We start from the raw sequence: 22,099 nt of genomic DNA, 5'->3' as shown, positions 1-22,099 counted from the left end.
CATTTAGACCAGGTGTATCTGTGGGAGGAGGGCCCCCCAGGAACTCACATCTCCTGGCTCAGCAAGGGCATGGCTGTCCTCAGTCCCACCAATGCCCTGACTTCTGCTCTCTCAGAATATCCATTCACATCAACTGCATCTGAAATCAGCAAGACACATCCTAGCAGCTGTGAGGCTGAGAAAGCTCTTCTGATAACTTCTGCCTCGGAGTTCCCTCGTATGCACTGCTGGGTGTATGTGGCGTTCTGGTCTAGAGGCTGACTTCCTGTAAAGATGACTGGGGATTTTAGGTGTACAGTCATCTATCACAATGGACATGTTCATCTAGATCCAAGTCCTCAAGTCTTGAATGCAAACAGCCGCCCGCATTCACCTGGGGAGGTTCTGGAGCAGGCACCACTCAGGCAGGTGTTGGAGAGAAAAGCATATTTGGTATCTCCGTTATGAAGCATTCAATCACCTTAATTTCATAACGAAGATCAGCACTGCAAAGCAGGAAAGTTCCTAAAAACCATAGGCTGGTTGATTGCATTGCTGTCTAAATGTGTCTCCGAAGAGAAAGTTGTGGCTCAGAATGATTTCCGGTGCTTTATCACCACCATGGGGCATTCCAGGCAGGTAAGAGGTGAGCATCGATTGTGTGTACATGGAATCTGAGCAAAGAGCTGCCTGGTGATAAACAGCCAGTCCCTGAACCCATAAGGAATCCTGTACCCAAACTTCTGTTCTGCAAACAAATAGGATTCTACCTTGCACAGGAGCTCTCTGTGTGTTAAGAATAGAGCTAGCCCACTCTACCTCTGTAAACACATCCATTCTTTAGTCTGACGGACTATCAGAACCATCACAGCCCATAGAAAACACTCTCTTAGTCCATAGAAAGGTACTCTCTTGGGACTCTGCAGGGAGAGTACTGAATGACTTGTTCAGAAGATGAATGTCTCCTGAAGACACACATTTTAAGTGATCGAGGGTGACAGGGCACAGTGGGCGTCTTCTGAGCTTGGGATCACTCAGGAACCTGTTTGTGTATGTGGTGGAGGTGAGGGAGGCTGGGGTCTTGATGGACAGTGAATATGGGGGAGTCAAGGGGTTCTCATAAACCGACCTGGACTCCGGTGTGGCCAGGGTGCTTGGGTGTTACTGTTCTCTTTCTGCCAGGCCCATGAGCCTAGGCTGCTACTCTCCAAGCTTCTTCCTATGATAGAGCCTTGACTTCCTTCTCCAAGTCTTTCCACATTCTAGAAAGTCTATTGCCACCATAGGTATTGGTCGGGTGGACACTGGGACAACAGCTGGTCAGGTAAGCATGAAGCCACCATCATCACTTACGAAGAACATTGCTGCCCTGGCTTCCTCCCTTCCCTGACTCAATTCATTACCAAGCTGAGGATGTTCAGACTACTTAGTTTTAGCAGCAATTTGTTCTTTGGAGTACTGTAATTAATCTCTAGTTTTAATAAAACTGAATATTCAAATTATTGTGTACCAAGTTACATGAAATCATAAAATAATAAATTAGTATTTGTAAAGTGACAAAAAGAGCTAAATGAATTCTCCTCCTCCTTGGGATTAAATAACTTGTCTCTTAGTGTCAGCACTGCTAGGGCTGTGAGAGCAGTGTGTGCTCACGCCTGTGCATGCGTGCATATGTGCATGGGTGCCCCTGTGTGTGTGTCTGTGTGTGTGTGTGTGTCTGTGTCTGTGTGTGCACGCACCCGTGTGGCGTGAGGACTAGGCATCTTGTTATCTATCCAGTGGGAATGTGGAGGTAGAATAGTTTGAAAAGTGGGAACCCGTGGGCCTTTTGAACTCTGGTCTTCAGCTTCCTTCCTAAGATACCCAACAAAAATATTTTAGCTTTCAGACTCTGGAAGGAGACTCGGGTAAAATGGTCTTGATGCCCTGGGGGCAGGGGTGGGATGGCAGGATTAGTCCTGTCTTTGGCTCCTCAATACTGAACTGGGAAAGGCATTTCCCCTCAGTTTAGGGAACAATGACCCTGAAGAAAGCATCTATCATTGGCCTTTGCTGTCAGTTCACTTTACCTTGGGCTCTACTCTAAACTCTTGCGCCTGCTGGGTGCCACCCAAGGTAACAATCCAGACTGGACTAAAGGGATGGGCAGCCTGAGGCATTTACATCTTTACCACCAGGACTGATTGATGACAGCACTGGGCAGAATGTCACTTAGCTGGTGCTTAGCTCCACCAGAGAAGCCAACAAAACATGAGCTATTTTAGGGACCTAATCCTGGTGCTTGAGAGGAGATTTGGCAATTTGGAGTATGCATACATACAGGTAAGCAGTGTGAGCTAGACACTGTGGAGGGGGCCTACACCCATACCCAGCTCCTCAGGACCAGGTATTTGAGGCCAACCAAGGAACATTGTCCAGCTGTGAGTCTGTCTTCTGTGTTAGTTCCTGTCTACTGCAAGAGGAAGCGTCTCTGATGGTGGCCGAGGAGGGCACGGTTCTAAGGGCATATCAGAATGTCCTTAGGAGATATTTTATTGTTAATGTCCCCTTAGTGGAACAATGGTATTTGGTTTTCCCCAGAGCCATGGCTTATCCAGTCAGGCATTCTTGAGATCCGGGTGGGCCTGAGGGATCCATGGAGGACAAAGAGCTGGGAAGAAGAGGGGATACAGCTAGGGAACAAGTATGAGAAGTGAGTGGCTACAGGAGGCCCCAAGCATGTCATATAGTAGAAAGTGGAACCTCCACGGGAGAGGGCAATAAGGACTGTGCATGAGTTAATCATCCCTCACTCTGTACCTGCTATGTATCTAAACCTAGTGTGGGTATAGGGTGAGGGAAGCTGGAAGGAGGGGCGAAAAGGAATAACATGACTGAACATGGACAGCACCATGTGTTCAGATACCCTGGGGAGGAACCTGAACTCCATGTCTAGGTTCCTCCACAGTTCTGGCTACTGAGGCAGAGAAAGTGAACCCCAAGGCTTTGGCCTCAGGTTCCCTGGAGTCAGGTGAATTGGTGCAATAGTTTGGTCAGAGCTGTTCCTCAAACTCAGCAGAGAGACCAACAGAACAGACGGGAGCCCCGGACAGAAACTGCTCTCCATCACTTCCAGGGCCTCCAAGCCTCTGCTCAGGTTGACACACACGGGAACCCAGGCGGGGTGTCCTGGTGGTGGCTCCCAGGATTGCAGTTTAGTGACATCTTTGTCATAAGGGCAATATTCTTCCTAGATGAGGCTTCAAGGAAGGCAAACAAGGGAGTGGCTTGTAGAGCTACCATGGGGAGGTCAGGCCAGGACCTGCTAATGACCATCTGTCACTCTTGTCTGAAGGCCTCCTAGCCTGTTCCTGGTTGGCAAGGGACTCTCTGCTTATACAGCTCTTTGCTTGGTCCTTCAGGGAGAGACTGAAAGAAGCAGCAGCTTTGGAAGGGCTCTGCCTGAGATGCTACCTGGGGTCTGAAAGGAGCTGAGCTCTGGCTAGACATAGAGTATAGTGGACCCCAGGAATGGTGCAGTCTTTCTCCTCACTCACCCATCTGGTTCTGGGTACCTGAGTACATTCAGTTGTACATTTCCATTCCAGGTCTCTTTGCTTTCCCCCTTGCTCTAGATTCATGTCTAGGATGATCCCCAGTGTTGTAAATTCTAGTGACTAGCTAGCAAAGGGTTTCTTCCATGTATATTTTTAAAGAATACCTGACCTGGACAAGCTGTTAGTTGACAGTAGCCAACGCTGAAGAGCACTTTATAGCCTTAGTGCCTCATAGGGGTGCAGTCTGAGACAGCAGGACATTGCACACAGTCCCCCTGAGACTTCCTCACATTTAGAAAATGAAGAATACATTCTCAGAAAATGAGCCACTGGGGCTCAATGGGCCAGTCAAGGACCTCTAAGTGAGGCAAGGTGGCCAAGGCCTCTTAAGTCCAAAATGGCATCAAGACCATACCTGTGCCTCCCTGCATTGCTCCACTGATGGGAGATTGCCCAAGAGTGTGGCATTCCTCATTCTTGAAGCTCATTGTCTGTGACTGGGACAAGGAACCAGACCAGGAAAAGAAGTGATGACAAGGGTTGTCCTTCTTACCCGTCCTGGGTGTCCTATTCAAATGACAGTCCTGTTATCAAGGTCCTGTGCTGCTGCCAGCCCTGGGAAGCCGGGTGAGATCGGTGCAGTGAGAACTTGGGAAAGCCAGTGAGATATCACTGGGCACGCGAGTGTCGCCTATGGAGCTCAGCAGATGGTCCAGCACAGCTTGCAGGTTTGCCTCCTTGGCACCTTCAGCGCTTGTAACGAGACCAGGAATTAGATGTCCCTTTCAGAAAACAAGCAGAACAAACAACAAAAACAAGCAAATATTGGCCGCATCATTAAACCACAGTTCAAACACAAGGAGGATGGAGTTTGCATCAGCTTGTCTCATAGACCCATGAAACGTGTCGCCACTCTTCCAGAGACACAGGGTTGAGTTCTAACAGATCTTCTTATTCCTTGAAGCACAGGAAACCAGTGCTCACACAGAATGGGACTGAGGAGGCTGTTGATGGCTTCTCCAGTGCCCTCCAGAGTCCCATGGTCTCTCCACCATGCCTCCCCCACTCTGCCCAACACACACTAGACCTCCTGGAGAGCCCACCAATCTCATCACTCAATCCTTTCTGCAGAAATGATTGCTGGCCAGTCGCACGGCACCTGAAGGATTTCCACCAGAGCTGAAACCATTTGCTAAGCAGACATCGCTAACGAATGGTTGCTTATTTCTTTGAATGCTTTTCTCAGCAGAGAGGGTGACAGCTGGTGCTCATCAGACTCTGCTCAGCAGAGGCTCTCACCGTTCTGCTGTTTACCCAACACTCCACAACTTTGAGTCCTAAAGTTTGCTCCAATATGGATGTCCTCCCTGACAGATGTGGCATGTCATAGTCGAGGTCCCCTACTCTATTAAACACTGGATGTTGAATATTTAACATCTCACTCACTCTGTAGCCACTACTATTCATGACCACTAACAATAATATCTAAGAATGGATGCTAGACCCCCCTTTGCCAGCATTCTCCATTTCAAAGCGTAAGGAGATTTTAAGGGCTGGGGGCTTACCTGTTGTAGTATATGCTGAGAGATTTGGGAAGGTCCAGCCAGCTGTGGGACATCCCTGGTCCTATGCTGTGCCAGCTCAGCTCATGTAACCTCATGTCTATAGCTTTTGAGTTCCTGCTTGGGCACTGTCCCAGACCTCACATACATTCTTCCTTCTGTGTTGTCCTAGGAAAGCAAATTTCAGCCCAAATACTTTCAGAGTTGGAGGCAGGTTCCAAGAGGACAGTAATAGCACATCAATTGCCCTGTAGGGTACATATAGAACCCACTGCCTCCCTTCACTTCTGAAGGGAAGTGTCTTAGTAAGCCAGGGCTATTAGTAACCAGATACCTCCTGTGTCCGTGGCCCTGAAGAGTCTGGGCACGTCAGAGTCTCAGATGTGTCTTTAAGGGGGGTACATCAGGAAGCCCAGCTTTCCTTTGCCACAGCAAGGCACTTAAAGATCTTCTCTGTGTGTCTGTCTGAGGACTGCCTTCCAAGAGAACATGCAAACAGTCCCTTTGTAGTTTGAGAGCAAGGATAAGTGGGGTGGCCTTGACAACTCCAGCAGCAGAGAGTGTTACTAGTGGTCAGGGTCTGGGTCAGATGTTTACAGGGGTTTGGGCTTGTTGCCAAATACCTGAAAATAATGCTCACACAGATTTGCAAAAGCAGTGAGATGAATTTATGTGGAGAAAAATGATAGCTAAAATATAGAAGGTTGCACTGTTAAGATTGACGGTCACATGAGTTAGAATACTCAAGAGCCCTTGAGGGTACAGTCTAGGGTCTGTGTTATGGGTGTAAGGGGAAGGAAGGACTGGTTTCTAAGGGTAATTATCTACTTTGATTCATAGATTGAGTTATTTAATCATGTATGTACTATCCGTGCCCCATTCCATAATGTATCTGGCTTTAATAATATCCACATCAATTATGTACATGCAAAAGATGATACAGAAGGGTCTCTCTGCATATGCCCTCAAAACCAGTTTAATACAGATTAACTCTTCTATTCTTTATACCTAGATACATCTGGAATAAACTTGAGTAGACACTGATTGTTACCAGGAGTGGGGAAACATCTTTGTTCAAAGATGAGAATGCATCTATCCTGTTGCAGATGAGGGATGGCGGGGTTCTGGGTGCTTTGTTTGGGGAGGGGTTGTAGGTACAGTACATACAGTTGAAGGAAGAAGTTTACTAAGTGCATTGTTAAAAGAGTCCAGGTGTACATAAACTCCAAACCCAGTGGGGGTGATTCCCAGGGTGTAAACTGTCTCCTATGCTTGCTTGCCTCACAAGAACAAGGGCAGCAGCAGCTGAAGTTGAGCCCATACTGATGTGTCTTATGAACCTTTTCTCATGCTGCTTTCAAGGAAGCACCTAGTTAATTACTGGTTTGCTTAAAACATTGACTTTTATAAGTAATCCTTATGGGATGGCTGTGCTGGCTTCTCTCTTCGCTGGCTTAGCAGGTTTTTCTGGCTGTACCTATCTTATCTTACTATTTATTTACTCAACTAAGGGATTTTCTCAAGTCCTTTGGGGAAAGGCAGTTCCTGTCATTATTTATCAGTTGACACAGGTTATTGAGCACTTGCTTGCTTATACTCCAAACTCAGCTGAGAGGCAGATCTCAGGGGGCGCAGTTGGCATCCGGGTTCTCTTGGCTCCACACATTTCCTGGCTGGTGTTCTCAAGCAGCAGGTACCCAGCAGCATTTATCTATGTGTGTCCAGTGATGCCTCGTGCCTTGCATCTATCATATTGTCTTCCAGCCCCATAGCTGTGTGCAGCTTGGCACAGAGATGCTCTGCTGTGATCCAGGACTGGGAGCTGAGATAGAAGGAGAAGCCAACAGCAGCCTCATTCTTTCTCCCATGCTTGTAAACTCTGAATCTCTGTGCTAAAGGCCACCAGTACTGTGAGTGTGAATTCTGTTTGTGAACTTGATTAGATTGAAAACAATTGGGGGTGAGAGTAAAGGATCCCTCAGGGTGTGTATGCCTGAGAGGACTGCTACAGAGGATTAAGTTGTAAAGGCTCAGATATTTGCATAGAAGAACTTCTGAATGGGTTCACAGTGGGACCAGGTTACTGGTAGGTAGTGAATGGGAGGAGGCAGCGTCTGTTTGGAGGAGCTAGGGGCCCATGCCTGTGGTGTTGGCCTTTGGCATGGCCTAGTTCTGTACACTCTTACCTCTGCATCCTGTCTATGGTCTTGTAAACTACTCTGCCATACCTTCCCTGCTGTGATGGACCAAACCCTCTAAAACTGTGAGCAAAAGATATTGGTCTCCATTATGGTGTCATGCCACGTGCTGGGTCACAGCAATGGGAAGACATAGGAAACACAGCGCTTTCCTTCTCAAAGCACCTGCTGTTTGCTGTCATGATCTGTGGCCTGTAGAGGAGGGTTAGCAACTACTGTGGGCCTCTCAGTGGCTCTGATGTCTTTGAGGTCAGGGGCCACAGGGGCCTGGGGTTCAGACAGTCTGAGGGAGATGGGACCTCTTCTTTCCCCATCATCTACCAACACTGGATCCACTGTCCATGCTGCTTGTTAACTTTCTGTCACCACTGGTATTTGACAGATACTGTGAAGACATTGGGAGGTGGTGCAATTTTGTATGAAGCGAAATGAACTCAACATGTTTCTTTTTTTTTTTTAATCTCAGTTTTTAAAGGGAAGATTAATGAGTCATAGTTATTTTGCTTTTAAGTTGACAGATGATTTTTGGCAACAGAAATCACGTGGTGATTAAAAACGTTTTCATATTTCTAGCTGCAAAATGCTTTCACCTGCGTTAGCATCTGTTTCTTTTTATAATGGTAACTTTCTCTTCCATTAGTCAAGGTCACTTTCATTTTGAAGAATAGAGTAAGTTTATTTCAGAAACTTCACCAGGTGGCACATGGCTGAGATCCCCAGGCCTGACTCTGTCTTATAAAGGGAAGACATGATGACATGGTCCTCTTAGTATGACGTCCGTGTGTTCTACGAGGTTCCCAACTCATGGTGTCTTGCTGGAGCTTGCTTTAGTAGTACAAGTCTTTTTATTTTCAGACTACATTGTCAGCTTTGGAGTATATGGTCATTAACACTTCTTCAGGGATGGAAGGAGGGTTCCACTCACAGGTCCCATTGCGGTCTGTCTCTGTGGCCTAGACACTGGTCTGATGGGAGGGGCTTCTGAGTAGGGAGCTCATCCCATCGGAAGATCAGAAGACAATGGAAGAGAATTGAGCCTTTAATATGTACTGGATAGAGTAGGGGATCAAGGAAATAATGACTTTTCACCCTCTTTCTTCTTCAGAATACACACAGAATACACAGTCTAGGCTGGGGCCCTAAACTTGAGCACTCAAGGTTTTATGGATCTTGACTTAGGGGTTGGTGGAGGCAAGGACCTAGAAGGGGAAGCATGGGTCAGCATGTGGTTTTGTTTGATTCTTTGGGGTCTTTCTCACCGGTCCTCTCAGATAGAGAGATTCGGATAGAAAGGTACAACCTCTGCCAAGGAAGCAATATAGAGGACCCTGGGGATGGGGTCTTGTCCCCTCCTTGTAGAACTTGCCTGCCATTTATACCTGCTGTGCACACAACCTGATCAGGAACACAGCTTCTGAGGTGCCTGCTAGGGACATCCCTGGTAATTCCCGGAAAAACCACTTGCATTCTGTACTGGCCTTCAGGTTCCAGTCTGTGAGTTGTGTCCGGGGACACTAGCACACTAACCATATCTACAAAAACCTTAGGTCCTTTAGATGTCCCAAACTGTCCTGTCCTTCCTTCACAGAGCTAGGTTCCCTGTGGAAGGCTGTTCCCTAGAGCTCTCAGTGGGCACTATTCAGACAGGGCTGCAGAGAAGCTAGAGAAGAGGCAAATACTTCTGGTCTGTATCTTATGGCTCGTGAGGGACTGTGCTTGGGGGGCTAAGATTCAGCGTCCTGGGCAACTGGTTCCTATAAGTTTCTGGACGAGCACAACTTGGGTCTGGTATGGATGAGAGACATTGTTGTAGATTAGAGAGCCAGGTACTGTGGAGAGATGTTTCCCAGGAGCACCTGGCTGCACAGGATGAGGGTCACATTGTGGAAGTCTGAGGGACTTTACATTCCTCTAGTCTAGTAGGGGTTTCTGAGGACTCTTATACTTGGACCCTCTTAGTCTCCCTGAGCCCCACCCCCACTGCTGCCTGATCAGCCCTCTGAACTTCTGGCATTTCTTCATGCTACTGAGCATATCACATGCCTAATTACATTCTAACTATATTTTCTGTATCCATAGTGAAATGAATAGATGTGGATCCTTGAGGGGGGAGATGGCCCTTAGTAAGAAACACTCAAGTAAGTCTTGAAGTGCATTAGAACATTCAAAATGTCCTTGTTAACTGACCTTACACACTGAAAATGCTGACAATGTTTTGGCCTCCAGCACTGTTTTATGGTGACTGGAATGAAGTAATTTATTGGCTCAGCTGTTTACACATGGCGACTTCTAACAAGGAGCACCTATGACGAAGGTGAGGATGTGAATATGGCATGCGTATGCAGTACTCTGTTCTCTGGGTGTCCTGATTCGTTGGCTTTTGGAAGCTATGTGAGGATGAGACTGTTGATTCTGTAATTCATTATGATGAAGGCAAACACACAAGGGGATCTTGACACATTCCCTTATTGTTCAGACTTCCAACAGAGAGAAGGGCCCAGGCCTCAGTGGGGAATAGGACACTTGCTCCATTTCGCCAGTCGTCTATGGTGTGTTTCTAATCATAAAGGTGGTACATTCATGATGGCAGTGACTTCAAATGTGTGTATGGTAATCCTAGTATTACACACTAGTATTAGGATCAGACCCAGAACAGAGATGGCACAGGGCACATGCAAGGTTGTGGGCAGCCAGGATGCTCACTCACTGGATGGGAAACGTAGCAGGAAGATGAACTGAAGGTTTCCTTAAAAGCTGAGCACAGGCTGGAGAGGCGCCCCACAAGAACTTACCCCACAAGCCGAGGACCGGAATTGGAATCCCTAGAATCCTGTGAGGCTGCACGTGGAGGCATGCGTCTGTACTCTCAGAACTCCTATAGTGAGATGGGAGATGGAGGCAGGAGAAATTCTGGAAGCTTCTGGGCCAGCAGTTTGGCAAGCACAATAGCGAGCAAGAGACCACTTTAGACAAGATGGAAGATGGAAGCCAAAGATGGCTACCCGAGGCTGTCTTCTGTCCTCTAGGTGTGTGCCCTGTCACATGCCTGCCTGCCCATACATACATGATCACGCACACATAGTGTACACATGTGCAAAGATTAAAAACAAACAAAAACAATGCTCCAGGCCACGTGACTCCTCAACTGTGTTGTTTACCGAAGGAACTTAAAAGCATGCCCATGAGAAAGTCCGTGGGCAGATGCTTATAGCAGCCTTGAGCATAATTGTCAAAACCTGCAAGCAGCCAAAACGCCCCTCAGCATGCAAGGGGAAAATTAACAGTGGTATGTGTTTATAATGAAATATTACTCAATGATAAAAAGAAGTGTGCTATTGAGTCAGAACAAAGATAGGAAGGGAACTGCTGTGACGCTCACTGAGTGGAGGCAAGCCACTGAAAGGGCTGCACAATGAAGCCTGCAATTGCGTGATGCTCTCTGCAAAAGGCCAAACTTTGATGCTTTGGGATCAGTGGCTGGGTATGGTGGTGTGTGTGTTGGAGGTGAGGGCAGAACAGAAGGGGCAGGTGCAGCAGCTGCCTGTTGTTAAACTCTTGCATGGGATGCTATGTGAATACATCTTACAGCTGTCGCAACCCACAGGGTGTATACCAGAAAAGAACCCGTGGAAGGAAAGCTGGCCTTTAGTTAACAGTGTGTCAGTCTGAGCTGATGGTTGGTGACATGTAGCACCCTGGGGAGGGTGGTAATGACAAGGGAACTGTTGAGGGCTCTGGGGGAGCCCAGTAGCTCCTGCCAAGTTGTTCTGTAAGTATAATTTTAAAAGATGGTCTGTGCCCCTCTTAGGGAATTTGTAAATGTGGAAAGACAGGGAGAGAAAATCAACTATGATTCTGACACCTGGACATGTGCAGTCAGAACATCTCCCCATCCCCACTCCCCATGGCTATGTTTTTTAAATCTGATTTCACAATATCCAATACTTTCTTAGTTACCTTCAGACTTCTCTCTCCCTTGTGGATACCTCCCTTGAGTTCCACATTCAACACCCTGTCTTTTAGCCTGTTCAGAACTCAGCCATGTCCCCTGATTGATCATATACAAAAGACAGCCAGGGTAAGACCATGACAAGAAAGCAGATCTTTCTCCCATCTGAGCCTGCCCACTCTTCTGCAGCAAACCTTACCGTCCACACACCCGTGTCCACCTGCCTCACCTCACCACTCCACCACTCCACTCTTCTTCACTTTGCGTCTCAGTTTCCTCAAAGCTCCTGTGTCACATGGGGCAGCACCTATACCAGAACTTTTACACTTTCTGGTACTTCTTCCCAGGGACCAGCATGACTCATTCTCCTGCTCCAAAATAATTGTGCTATGGGTTCTCACCTCAGAAAAGATCTTCCCTCAATAATGACTCACTCATATGTCCATCGCCCTTGACTTATGCCCACCAGCCTAGATCATAAAAACAACTTTGGAGAAATGTGTCCACTGTCCACTTCCTTTTGGAAAGGTTTTAGGAATTCAGGCATTCCATCTGGTCATTGCTTAGCACCTTGTCAGCTCCCAAGAGATGATTGGTTGTAGGGCCATAAGGTTGATGTTTAAAAGTGAGTTTGCAGCTTGAATTGCTTACTGTCAGTAGCCTTGATATCATCCCTGGATTCTGTATTAGGATCATCTGGGAGAGCCTGAGTGAGTACTGATTTCTCTGCTGGATTGGGGCAGGTGGCCAGCATCCTGAGTCCCAGTGCTTGGGGACCCATTCCATCCTGACCTGGCCCATAATCACACCTTTCTGCAGATCCTCCTCACCTTGATCCTCTAGGGTCATCCTCCAGGTTACTTCGGATGACCCACATCACACATGTGTACTACAGTGACTCTATTTCCCTTTATGGTGTGCATGTCCTGGCTCTTCCTTGGTGACTTCAGTAATGTGGCACTTTGAGCATCACACAGTGAAGTCTATGTATTGAAGGACTAGATTCTCTCTGGGGACAATGCTAACCAGTACAGAATGTCACTGAAGGAGGTGGTGTTCCATGTCTTTGAGGGTACTGTTATCTGAGATGGATGTGTATGTGTCACATGTGCTAACCTTGGTCTCTCTCCCACAGGTGGTTGCCATGACAGCCTTAAGCCAATCAGCAGGGGTCCCACCATCACCATCACTGCTGCCACAGCTGCTGCAGCTACTGCCATGGTCTCTGTAGACCCTGAGGAACTCCGGGGTCTGAGCCCCTCCATCATGCAGCCCTGCCATTTCCTGACATTGACCCCCATCAGAATCCCCCTCCGGACTGCCCCATTCTCAGGTAGGAACATTGTGCCACCTGGAAAGGTCATAACTGCTTTCAGAACTGAGAAGCAGGGCCAGCTGGGCCGAGGGGCTCGGTGTCTTGCCACTGTCTCTGGACACATGCCGTGGGTTATTGGAGGCCAGATCCAGTGTATGTGGGGCATTCAGTTGGGATTGTGTGGTGCTTGCTCAATGTCAGACTGTACAAATACACATGGACTCCATGAAGCATGACTTGACAGTGTCCATGTGGCTTTTCGTATGTGCCTGTGTGAAGAGATAAGACCCCTTTGCAACTCATATAGATACTTCATGACCCTGAGATCTCAGCCATTTCCTTGTGTGGCGGCACATGTCAGAGAGCAAGGGTGGCTCACCCAAGTAAAACAACTGACGTACAGCAGGTCTCACTGCTGAGCTCCACGCCGCTCTCCTTTGTCTTGCCTGTGATTTGAGCTAGTGCCGTGGGCATGTGAGAAGTCCTGCCCATCTGGCAGGGGCAGGGGGCGGCAAAAGGCATGATGGCCCCTGAAGCATTGGTCCTCAGGGTACTGAGCTTTTGTGGAGAATTGGCGAAGATGAACTTGAGGTATCTCAGCATCCTGAGGTGCAGAGGGTCAGAAGTGTGGGATCTTGTGTTGAGGAATGGGTCCCAGACTGGCCATATTATCTGCTGTGTCCATGTGATGTGCTTGCTGCTCTATGTGTTGTATTTGTTGGCTGGCATCAGTGTGCCCCGTGTCCTGTGCAATGCTGATTTCTTCAAACAGGATAGCAATGTCAGCTTGGAACGTCAGAGGGTGACTCTTCCATCCCCGAGTCTTAGTTGCTTTTGAGAATTGGCCGTGTGCTGTGGTAGAGCTTTTACAGTAAGTCTTCCGGAGAGAGGTTGACATTCCTATATCAGTAACCCAAAGCCAGGAATTCTCAGCACTGATTTGATTCCATAGGTCAGAGAATTCCACTTTAGAAAACTTTATGCATGAAATTGTTTAAAACAGTATATAAAATAAACTCAAGCCTGTGTATATATTATAGAAAATGAATAAATTTATGTTTAGACTTGATGTCTTATTATGTATATGTAAATATTCCAAGATCTGGAAATATTCCAAAGACAATACAGTTTGCAACCCGAGCATTTGGATAAGGGATGTTTAATTGCTGCACTCTCAACAACAGGGAACCTATCACTAGGTGAGACACATGCATGCACATATATGCACATGTAAGCATATGCTATGCATATGTGCACACACATGTTCTACACATGGATATTATTTCACATGCATACAAGGCAAGGATAACCCCTGTTCCAGGTTTTTAATGTTCTTTCAGTTAATGATTATCTTTCTGGTGAATCTTACATTGTTCGTTTCAGCTAGACCTTTGGCCTCTGTGTTCCTCTATCAGGCTCGTAGACTAGCTGACTAGTAGCATGCTCATTGCCCAGAATGAAATCTGTATTCCATTCCAGTGTGCTGTGAGCGCTCATTTATTTGTGATGGGAACAAGCCCTTGGGCAATCTGTGTTTGAAGCCCACATCCTGCTGTGTGAAGCTGGGGGCTAAAACCCCTCAATCCACTGATGCTTATAAAAGTTTATCTTGAAACTAGACACTATACTGCCCGCCCTGGCTTTCCTTTCTAGCTCTAGTGAAATGTAGGGGTGCCCAAGCCAGGGCTTCTTTGGGAGGTGTGGCCACCTGGTTGTGTTGACCAGAGTCTCTTATCTGACTGGGCACAGAAGGCTGTTGAAGGGTGCTGGATTTAATTCTTGTGAAAAAGCCACCTCAAGTGCCTTTGAGCTTCTGAAAGGCGCTGGAAGGATGCACGACTTGCCCATCGTTCTGATTAGCTTTATGTAAACTTGACAGATGCTCAAGTCATTTTGGAAGAGGGAACCTCAATTGAGAACATGTCCCCACCAGATTGGCATATGCACAAAACTGTGGTGCCTTTCTTTGATCGATGATTGGTGTAGTGGGGGTCTCAGTTCACTGTGGGCTGTGTCACACATGGGCTGGTAGTCGTGGGTGCTATAAGAAAGAAGGCTGAGCAAGTCACGGGGAGCAAGACAGGATGCAGCACCCCTCTATGGTCTCTGCTTCAGTTCCTGCCCTGACTCCTTCAGTGATGGACTGTAACCTGGGACTTGTAAAATGGAATAACACTTTTCCTTTTCCTCTCCAAGTTGCTTTTGGTATATATATATTCGCAGCAATACAAACCCGAACTAAGACTCCTGTTAAGCTCTAGGCCTGTTTCTAAGCTACTTTCAGGAGTCCATGGAATGAGAGAAGTAGTGAAGGAACAACTTTTCAGAGCACCAGTTTGCCAGGAAAGTCCTGGCACCTCTGCAAATGATGAGACAGGCTGGGATCAGGAAGAAGACAAAGTCCTCACTGAGCTCGGTGTGGAGTGAAGTGGAGGAGACAGGCTTAGATGGACAGAGAAGGCAGGTCTGACGCAGCATGTTGCCTATGCAAGCTTCTCTGCAGCCTGTGGTATATCTGCAGTGAGCAAACTGTGCATGATGGAAGGGTAATTCCCATTTAAGATGATGATGAGTCTGCCTATTGCGTGATGTAAAAAGCAAGAAGCCCCAGAGGCTTCATACAATTTGGGTTAATGAGGCTCAACTGAGGACAATTTTGCCTCTTGGGGATATCACACAACCACTGGAGATGAATTTTGGTTATGTCAGCATGTGTATAGGGGTTGGGTTCTGCAATCCTTATGACAGCCCCACGTCCTACCTCCATATAAAACCCCTGGTTTAAATTAGAATATTATTTACAAAACTTTGAGACCTTGTATTGGGGCAACATGGATAAGCTCTGCTGGGCAGGGAGGACAGTGTGTGTGTGTGTGTGTGTGCACATGTGTGCTTGTGTGTGTGTGTGCACATGTGTGCTTGTGTGTGTGCTTGTGTGTGTGTGCTTGTGTGTGTGTGTGTTTGTGTGTGTGTGCTTGTGTGTGTGTGCTTGTGTGTGTGTGTTTGTGTGTGTGCACATGTGTGCTTGTGTGTGTGCACATGTGTGTGTGTGTGCTTGTGTGTGTGTGTGTTTGTGTGTGTGCACATGTGTGCTTGTGTGTGTGTGCACATGTGTGCTTGTGTGTGTGTGTTTGTGTGTGTGTGCATGTGTGCTTGTGTGTGTGTGCACATGTGTGCTTGTGTGTGTGTGCTTGTGTGTGTGTGCACATGTGTGCTTGTGTGTGTGTGTGCACATGTGTGCTTGTGTGTGTGTGTTTGTGTGTGTGTGCATGTGTGCTTGTGTGTGTGTGTGCACATGTGTGCTTGTGTGTGTGTGTTTGTGTGTGTGTGCATGTGTGCTTGTGTGTGTGTGCACATGTGTGCTTGTGTGTGTGTGCTTGTGTGTGTGTGCACATGTGTGCTTGTGTGTGTGCGTGTGTGCGTGTGTGTGTGTGTGTATGTGTGCATGTGTGCTTGTGTGTGTGCTTGTGTGTGCGTGTGTGTGTGCGTGTGTTCCATTAGCTGAAGTACGGGAAGGAAATCTCTCTGTGAAGACAAGTAAGCCAGAGGAGTTACACTGTCTGTAGCCTGGTGTGTGTAGAGTTCTAAACGTATTTTTGAAGAGCCAGGGGCCAGCTCCTAGCTCAGTTATAATGAAGCTGTCTCCTTTGATGTGTAATGTGCGTGGCCAAAGCCTGTGGCTGCTCTCCATGGGCCAGACACCTGTGGAACTTGTCCCTCTTCTGGACTGTGTGTCTTTCCTGTACTCCTGAGTGAAGGATAGGTTACAGATGTGGGTCTGTGGACTCAGTGACATCCCTGATCCAGCATCCTGTTGGGTCCTTGTTGGGTTGAGAAGAGCTGCTCTGTGGAATCTAATGCTGCTGGTCTCTCACCTGTCCCTGAATTCCACTTGGGGCAGAGGGCAGTAGGAGCAGGGTCATTTGGAAACATATCTGTTCAGCTGACAGTGCAGGCTGGTGGCTGAAGGAGCCACCAGGGAAGGAGAACAGAGCAGGGACCTTCACTTTTCACTGTTCCTCAGGGTTTCAGATTACAAAAGCAACATAAGCAGGGGAACAGAGGTCTTGGGCATCACAGTCTGGGTGCCAAGGACAAGAAGGGAGGCAGAGGATGTGGAGCAGAGCCCACATGCCTTTCTGGCGTTTCCAAAAAGGACAGGCCTGGCTTGCAGTCACTGGACCAAGTTATGCTAAGACCTTTGCTAGGAAAAGTGAGCCAGGTACCTGATGCCCTTCCCATCAGATGAAGTATCTGACATGGCTTTTCTCCAAAGAATGATGGAGTTTATTTTTAAAGTGCAACCCACCCTTTCCAAGGCTCTCAAGTGAGGAAGGTGATATGGGAGCATGGAGACACTGTCTCTAGTATCGCCAATTACGATCAGATACAAATGTTAGAAAGTACCATCTGCTGCAGAGACCATTCGCCACCTGTTCTCTTGCTTCCAGAACTATTTATTGGTTTAAATTTAGCATGCCGTCTTGCCCCAGAACAGCTGGGCAGTGACGATTTTCTTTGTCTCCCAGTGACTTGCCAGCTAAGCCACATACCAAGTCCAAGAACTCCCAGGGCATCAGGGTCGCCCATGGCCTTTTAAGTGGTGGCAGCTCTCTCATTAGGGAAGTCCACAGCTGCTAGGCTACCTCTGACTACAGAGAGCCAGCCGCTTGGGGTAAAGTTGGCCTCTTTTTTATTTTATTATTATTTTTAACTACATGAATTATTCCTTCCTCCACTATAATAAAAAGTGTCATAATACATATTATGGTTTTAGAGATTTCCAGAGACAAAAAATTCATAAAGCCTGTAGCAATATAATCATTGGTACTCCCAAATGCCTGGCACCTGGATGGAGGTCACCCTGCCTAGAGGGAATCATGATTGAATGTAAACAAGTGAGCAGAAGGCTCTGGGTAGTTATTATTTCTGATGGGGAGCTCTATAAGAATGCCCTGAACAGGCATTCCTACACCAAGCTGTGGGGGAGGGGAATCCTGTTGCTGGAATCTCAAAGAAAGGCTGTGCACACTGGAAGTCCTCCACACCACATTGCCCACTTCCTACCATTACCGCCCAGAACCTCCCATTCCTCACTCCTTCTCCAGGAATCTACACACTTTGGGGGCGGTATTTGCTGTCTCTGCCATGATATCCTACCCACTCTGTCTTTGAAAAGGAACCTGGAAATATATCCTCACCCCAAAGGACTTTAGTGCTGGAGACATCTGCTGCCTCCCTGAAAGGGGGCTGACAGGACACAGCCATTGATCTCTCTCCACCTGGCTCCCTCCATTTCAGAGGTAATGAACCCCTACAGTCATTTCCTCTGCAGCTTGTGAAATGCCGTCTTCTCCTGTAGATGTGTCAGCCCTGGCCAGGCTGCATGCTGCCTAGTGGGGTTCTGTTGAATTTAACAGAAACAAGATGCATTTATACATTCTTCTGTGACTGTGTTTTTGTATGTGGTCCTTAGTGTGTCCCTAAAACTCATTCTAGCAGGTCACCTGTTCACACAGGCTGCATGCTTGTGGCCGGGGGTGGGGGGTGGTGGTTGGGGGCATCGGGACACTTTCAGAAACGCCACAGAACACTGCACCTTCCTTTTGAGAAATGCTTTCTTTCTTTCTCTGCTTCTGACTCCACTCTGCTGGTGCCCCTCCCAAGAGCCTTTGCCAGGTCCCTAGAAATGACCCATTCACCTTCCGCATTCCCATGGCCTCATTCTGGAAGGAACTCCCTCAACCTGATGTCCTATGTTTCCAGAGGCTCCTGAGTTTTTCATAATAGATCTCAATATGTGTATATTATAGAGAAGGCAGAACCCCATGTCTTCTCTAGTCTTCTAGTAAGTAAACTGATTGCACAGTACTTAAGAGCAGCAAATATGCCCCCATATGCCAAGCAAATGTCTCAATAGCTTAGGCCGGACCCCTACTCCAATCTTAGAGTACTCTGTCTGTGGTCGGCTTGGGATGTTGCCTCTCTGTACTCTTCTTACCTCTAGCACAGCAAGCCCCCTAGCTGCCTCAGGGCCTCTCAGCCTCTCAGTGCCACATATGGCTGGTTGACCACCACCGAGACAGTGGTGGCCAGGGAGGTGAAGACCCCTGTTCTGCAGTGCACTCTGGGAGAACCACCTTCACTTTCTTGTATGCTGACTTTGAGACAATTATCGTGGCCAGCAATGATCTTTGGTGTTAATATTTGCTTAGTCTCACCTTCCCCTGTCACCTGGAATGTCTGGTTCACATGTCTCTTTCCACTACATATAACTGGGCTTGAAGAGATGTTGTCAATACTTCTCTGCTGCATGGCTACAGCTAATGCCCCAGCACGCCCTAGTAGCTGGTGCACACATTGAGTGTTCAGTAGAGAGACCCTGGAGTGAGAGCCAGCATGGCTATCCATTTCCTGTAGGACTGAAATGAAAAGTACCTCCCTCTGAAGACGTCTATTCCCACTGGAGCCTGCTTCTGTAATGAGTCGTGCTAGAAGCAGGTGTACTAGCTTTGAACCATAGTCATCCTGGGTCTGGTAGGAGCCAAGCTCTCACCACAGAGCTGGGTTCAGGACAACTCTGATCAGGTTAGGAGGAGAGTAAGACTGTTCAGTGAGGGGCTTTGAAGCAAGGCCATGATCCCTCCCCTGTTTTCATGATCTCTGCATTTCTGAAAGCCAAAATTTTCAGCTGAAAGATTCAAGGTTCTCATGTAGCCTGAACCATTGCACTGAGGCCAGTGGAGACTGAACCTGAAACCCCATGTGAGTGGAGGGTAGGATGGCCAGAGGAGATCTATCCCTAAGCCCCATGTTGATGGAGGGTAGGGTGGCCAAAACTGAAATGCCTTTCAAGGATCTCTGGCCTTTCTATTGCATCCAATGTTCCACACCAACCATAATTCACACCCAGTGTCAGGACCATTGTGTTACCCTGACAACCTGGCTGACTTAATGAGAGGAGGCTGGTCTGGAGGCGGTTAAAGTATGCTATAGGGTGTCAAAGCCCCTGAAGCCTGGTGATGGGCCATGTTTTGGGGAAAGGTGATAGACACCTGAGGGATGAGGCCTTGATTGGGTTCTGTGAAAAGGAATCTCTCACAGCCATGCAGGTGTTCTTCCCAAATGTGTCTACCCTAGTCTCTGAGGGAAACTAATGTACTCATAATTGAGTTTAAAAAAAAAAAACACCCTCAAAATATACAACGAAGCACTTTTTCATCTCATGTTGTGCATTTCTGGCATTTAGTAAGTTGACTCTACTGTGTGAGCATCTGGCTGCTTTATCCCAGCACCATTTCCTGATCTGAGAGGAAGACTTGTCTATACCAGGTATCAGTCTGCTTCCGCTCAGAGGCAACCCTGGATGTTTCAACGGCCTTGCCTCTGCTGGAAGTGCCTTATAATGGGGCTGTAGTATCATGATGCCTGTGTCCAGTGTCTCCCAGGCAGTCATAGATGTTTTTCATTTTACTTTGGAAGAATCTTGGTACCAGGGATCTGCTTCTTGAAGTCAGAGCTCTTTTGTCCATTTACTTGGATTTTTTTAATTTGTTGAAAATTCCTAATAATTACATGGAGTTTATCACCAACATAGGTGTCAGGTTTTCTGTACTTTGCTGATTCAGTTTCCAGAAATTTCTTCTTCCTGTGGCATTTGTGCATTTCTTACAGGTCTAAAATTTAGTGATAGGAAGTTATTTCTGGGATCTTCCTTCTTTTAATGTTTAGCTATGCTATGCAGATGCTCTTAAACAAGCAGGTCTTACTATACAGCAGGATTCAACTCTACCTTCTTTGCCCAGGGATGTTCAGGACACCTCAGCTCCCCAGTTCCAATAGCCACCCACTTCCACTGGATTTCTCCCTCTGCCTGTCTAAGGCTACTGAAGGAGACCCGAACTTCCTGTGTCTTAATCTCTGATGCTTTACACAGACTCACTCACTCACTCAAAGGTTCTGCCTTATGTTTTACTGTCTGTGTTTAAACCATTTGACATGCATTATGAAATATGTAGATAGTGGAATGGTTAGTGTAGCTAACCAAATGGGCATCCACCTCTTATATGGGTACCCGATTTTTCCAATCTCAAGACCATCTATCACCCATTTGAATAGTAAAGTCATATTATACATTTGGTATTTAAAGATCTATCTATCTATCTATCTATCTATCTATCTATCTATCTATCTATCTATCTATCTAATTTGTCTGTATGTATATTAACCTGTGTAAGTTTATATATACCACATATGTGCAGGAGCCCTCAGAGGCTAGAAGAGGGCATTGAATTCCCCAGAACTTCAATTACAAGCATATATGAGCCACTATTGGGTGCTGGGAACCAAACCTAGGTCCTCTTCAAGAACAATAAGCACTTTTAACCATGGAGCCATCTCTTTAGCTGCACATTTGGTCTTTAAACTTTGTCCTGAATAAAGCTGTTAATGTTCCCCCCACCTCTGACTATTTGTTTAATTTATTTTTTCTAGATTTGTCATGTAATAATGTCACACACAACTTTTCTCTCCATGCCTGGTTTATTTCATCCAGTGATACATCTTCTGTGTATACATCAGCTTCTTCAGTCATTCATTGAATACCTTGTCACTATATTTTGACTCTTGGGAAGAATGCTACAAGGAGCAGGGATTTCTTTTAAAGATGACCACTTCATTCCTTTGGGTAAATACCCAGAGAAGGAAAGTCTAGACCATATGGTAGTTCTTCCTTAACTTTTTTTGAATCTTATGTTCTGTTGTCCATCATGGCCACATGGACTTCTGTTCCTGACATCAGTGAGCAAAGGTTTCCCTTGCTCCAACCTTAATGGAGCCCGTGTACTTTATTCTCCACCAATGCCACCATAGCAGGCTACTAGGTCTCACAGTAGTCTTCATATCCATTCCCTGATGGTGGGAGATGCTACCTGCCTCAGCCCCTACCTTCTGGCCATTCAAATCCTTCCAACGATGAGCAGTCTCTTCTATACACCCTTTTGTTAACTGTTATGTACATTTTCTTAGAATTAGCTTATGAGTACTTAACTTTTTATGTAAATTCCCACTACATATCCAATTTTCACAATTTTTTCTCTTATCCATGGCCTTTTTTTTTCATTTAGTTGATCTTGGTGGAAGTAGAGGAGGGGGAGATAACGGGGTTTTAGTGAGAGGTAGCACTCAGTGTGGTGGTCCAAGATGTGATGGTTCTACTTTCAATGAACAGAGGAGTGGGTGGGTGCTAGGGGTGGATGCTGTGAAGGTTGGGCCAGAGCACAGGACAAAATGTTTTAGAGGATGTTAAGCAGGGCCTTGGAGAAGTTCCTAACCCTTTTGTGGGATCTGGAAAGCTGTGCAGACACGTGTCCTTCCTCTACACTCCGTATCCTGTTGCCAAGTTTATACTGAGCCAGTGGACTGAAGGGATCTCACCTCAGGGCTCTGGGCTGTGCAGAGTAGGGTCTCAATTTCCATAAAAGTAACATGGGACATCAATGGAAACTGAGAGGAAAAAGTGGGAAATGGAATGTACTAGAAAGTCTGCAGCTTCCCATAAG

At 46.8% G+C, this 22,099-nt stretch overlaps 1 protein-coding gene across 1 annotated transcript in view; it reads left to right on the top strand.

Annotated features, from left to right (window-relative positions):
• The window catches only part of Tcerg1l (transcription elongation regulator 1-like), a 187,879-nt gene that overhangs the window by 25,125 nt on the left and 140,655 nt on the right, over positions 1-22,099 (top strand). Inside the window, exon 4 of the mRNA NM_001130077.1 lies at positions 12,360-12,557. Within this exon, the coding sequence (NP_001123549.1) occupies positions 12,360-12,557 (198 nt within the window). The remainder of the gene's footprint in view (positions 1-12,359; positions 12,558-22,099) is intronic.

The sequence above is a fragment of the Rattus norvegicus genome, chromosome 1 (assembly GCF_036323735.1).
Source record: "Rattus norvegicus strain BN/NHsdMcwi chromosome 1, GRCr8, whole genome shotgun sequence".
Taxonomy (NCBI): Eukaryota; Metazoa; Chordata; class Mammalia; order Rodentia; family Muridae; genus Rattus; species Rattus norvegicus.
This window is presented reverse-complemented; position numbering and strand designations above follow the sequence as displayed.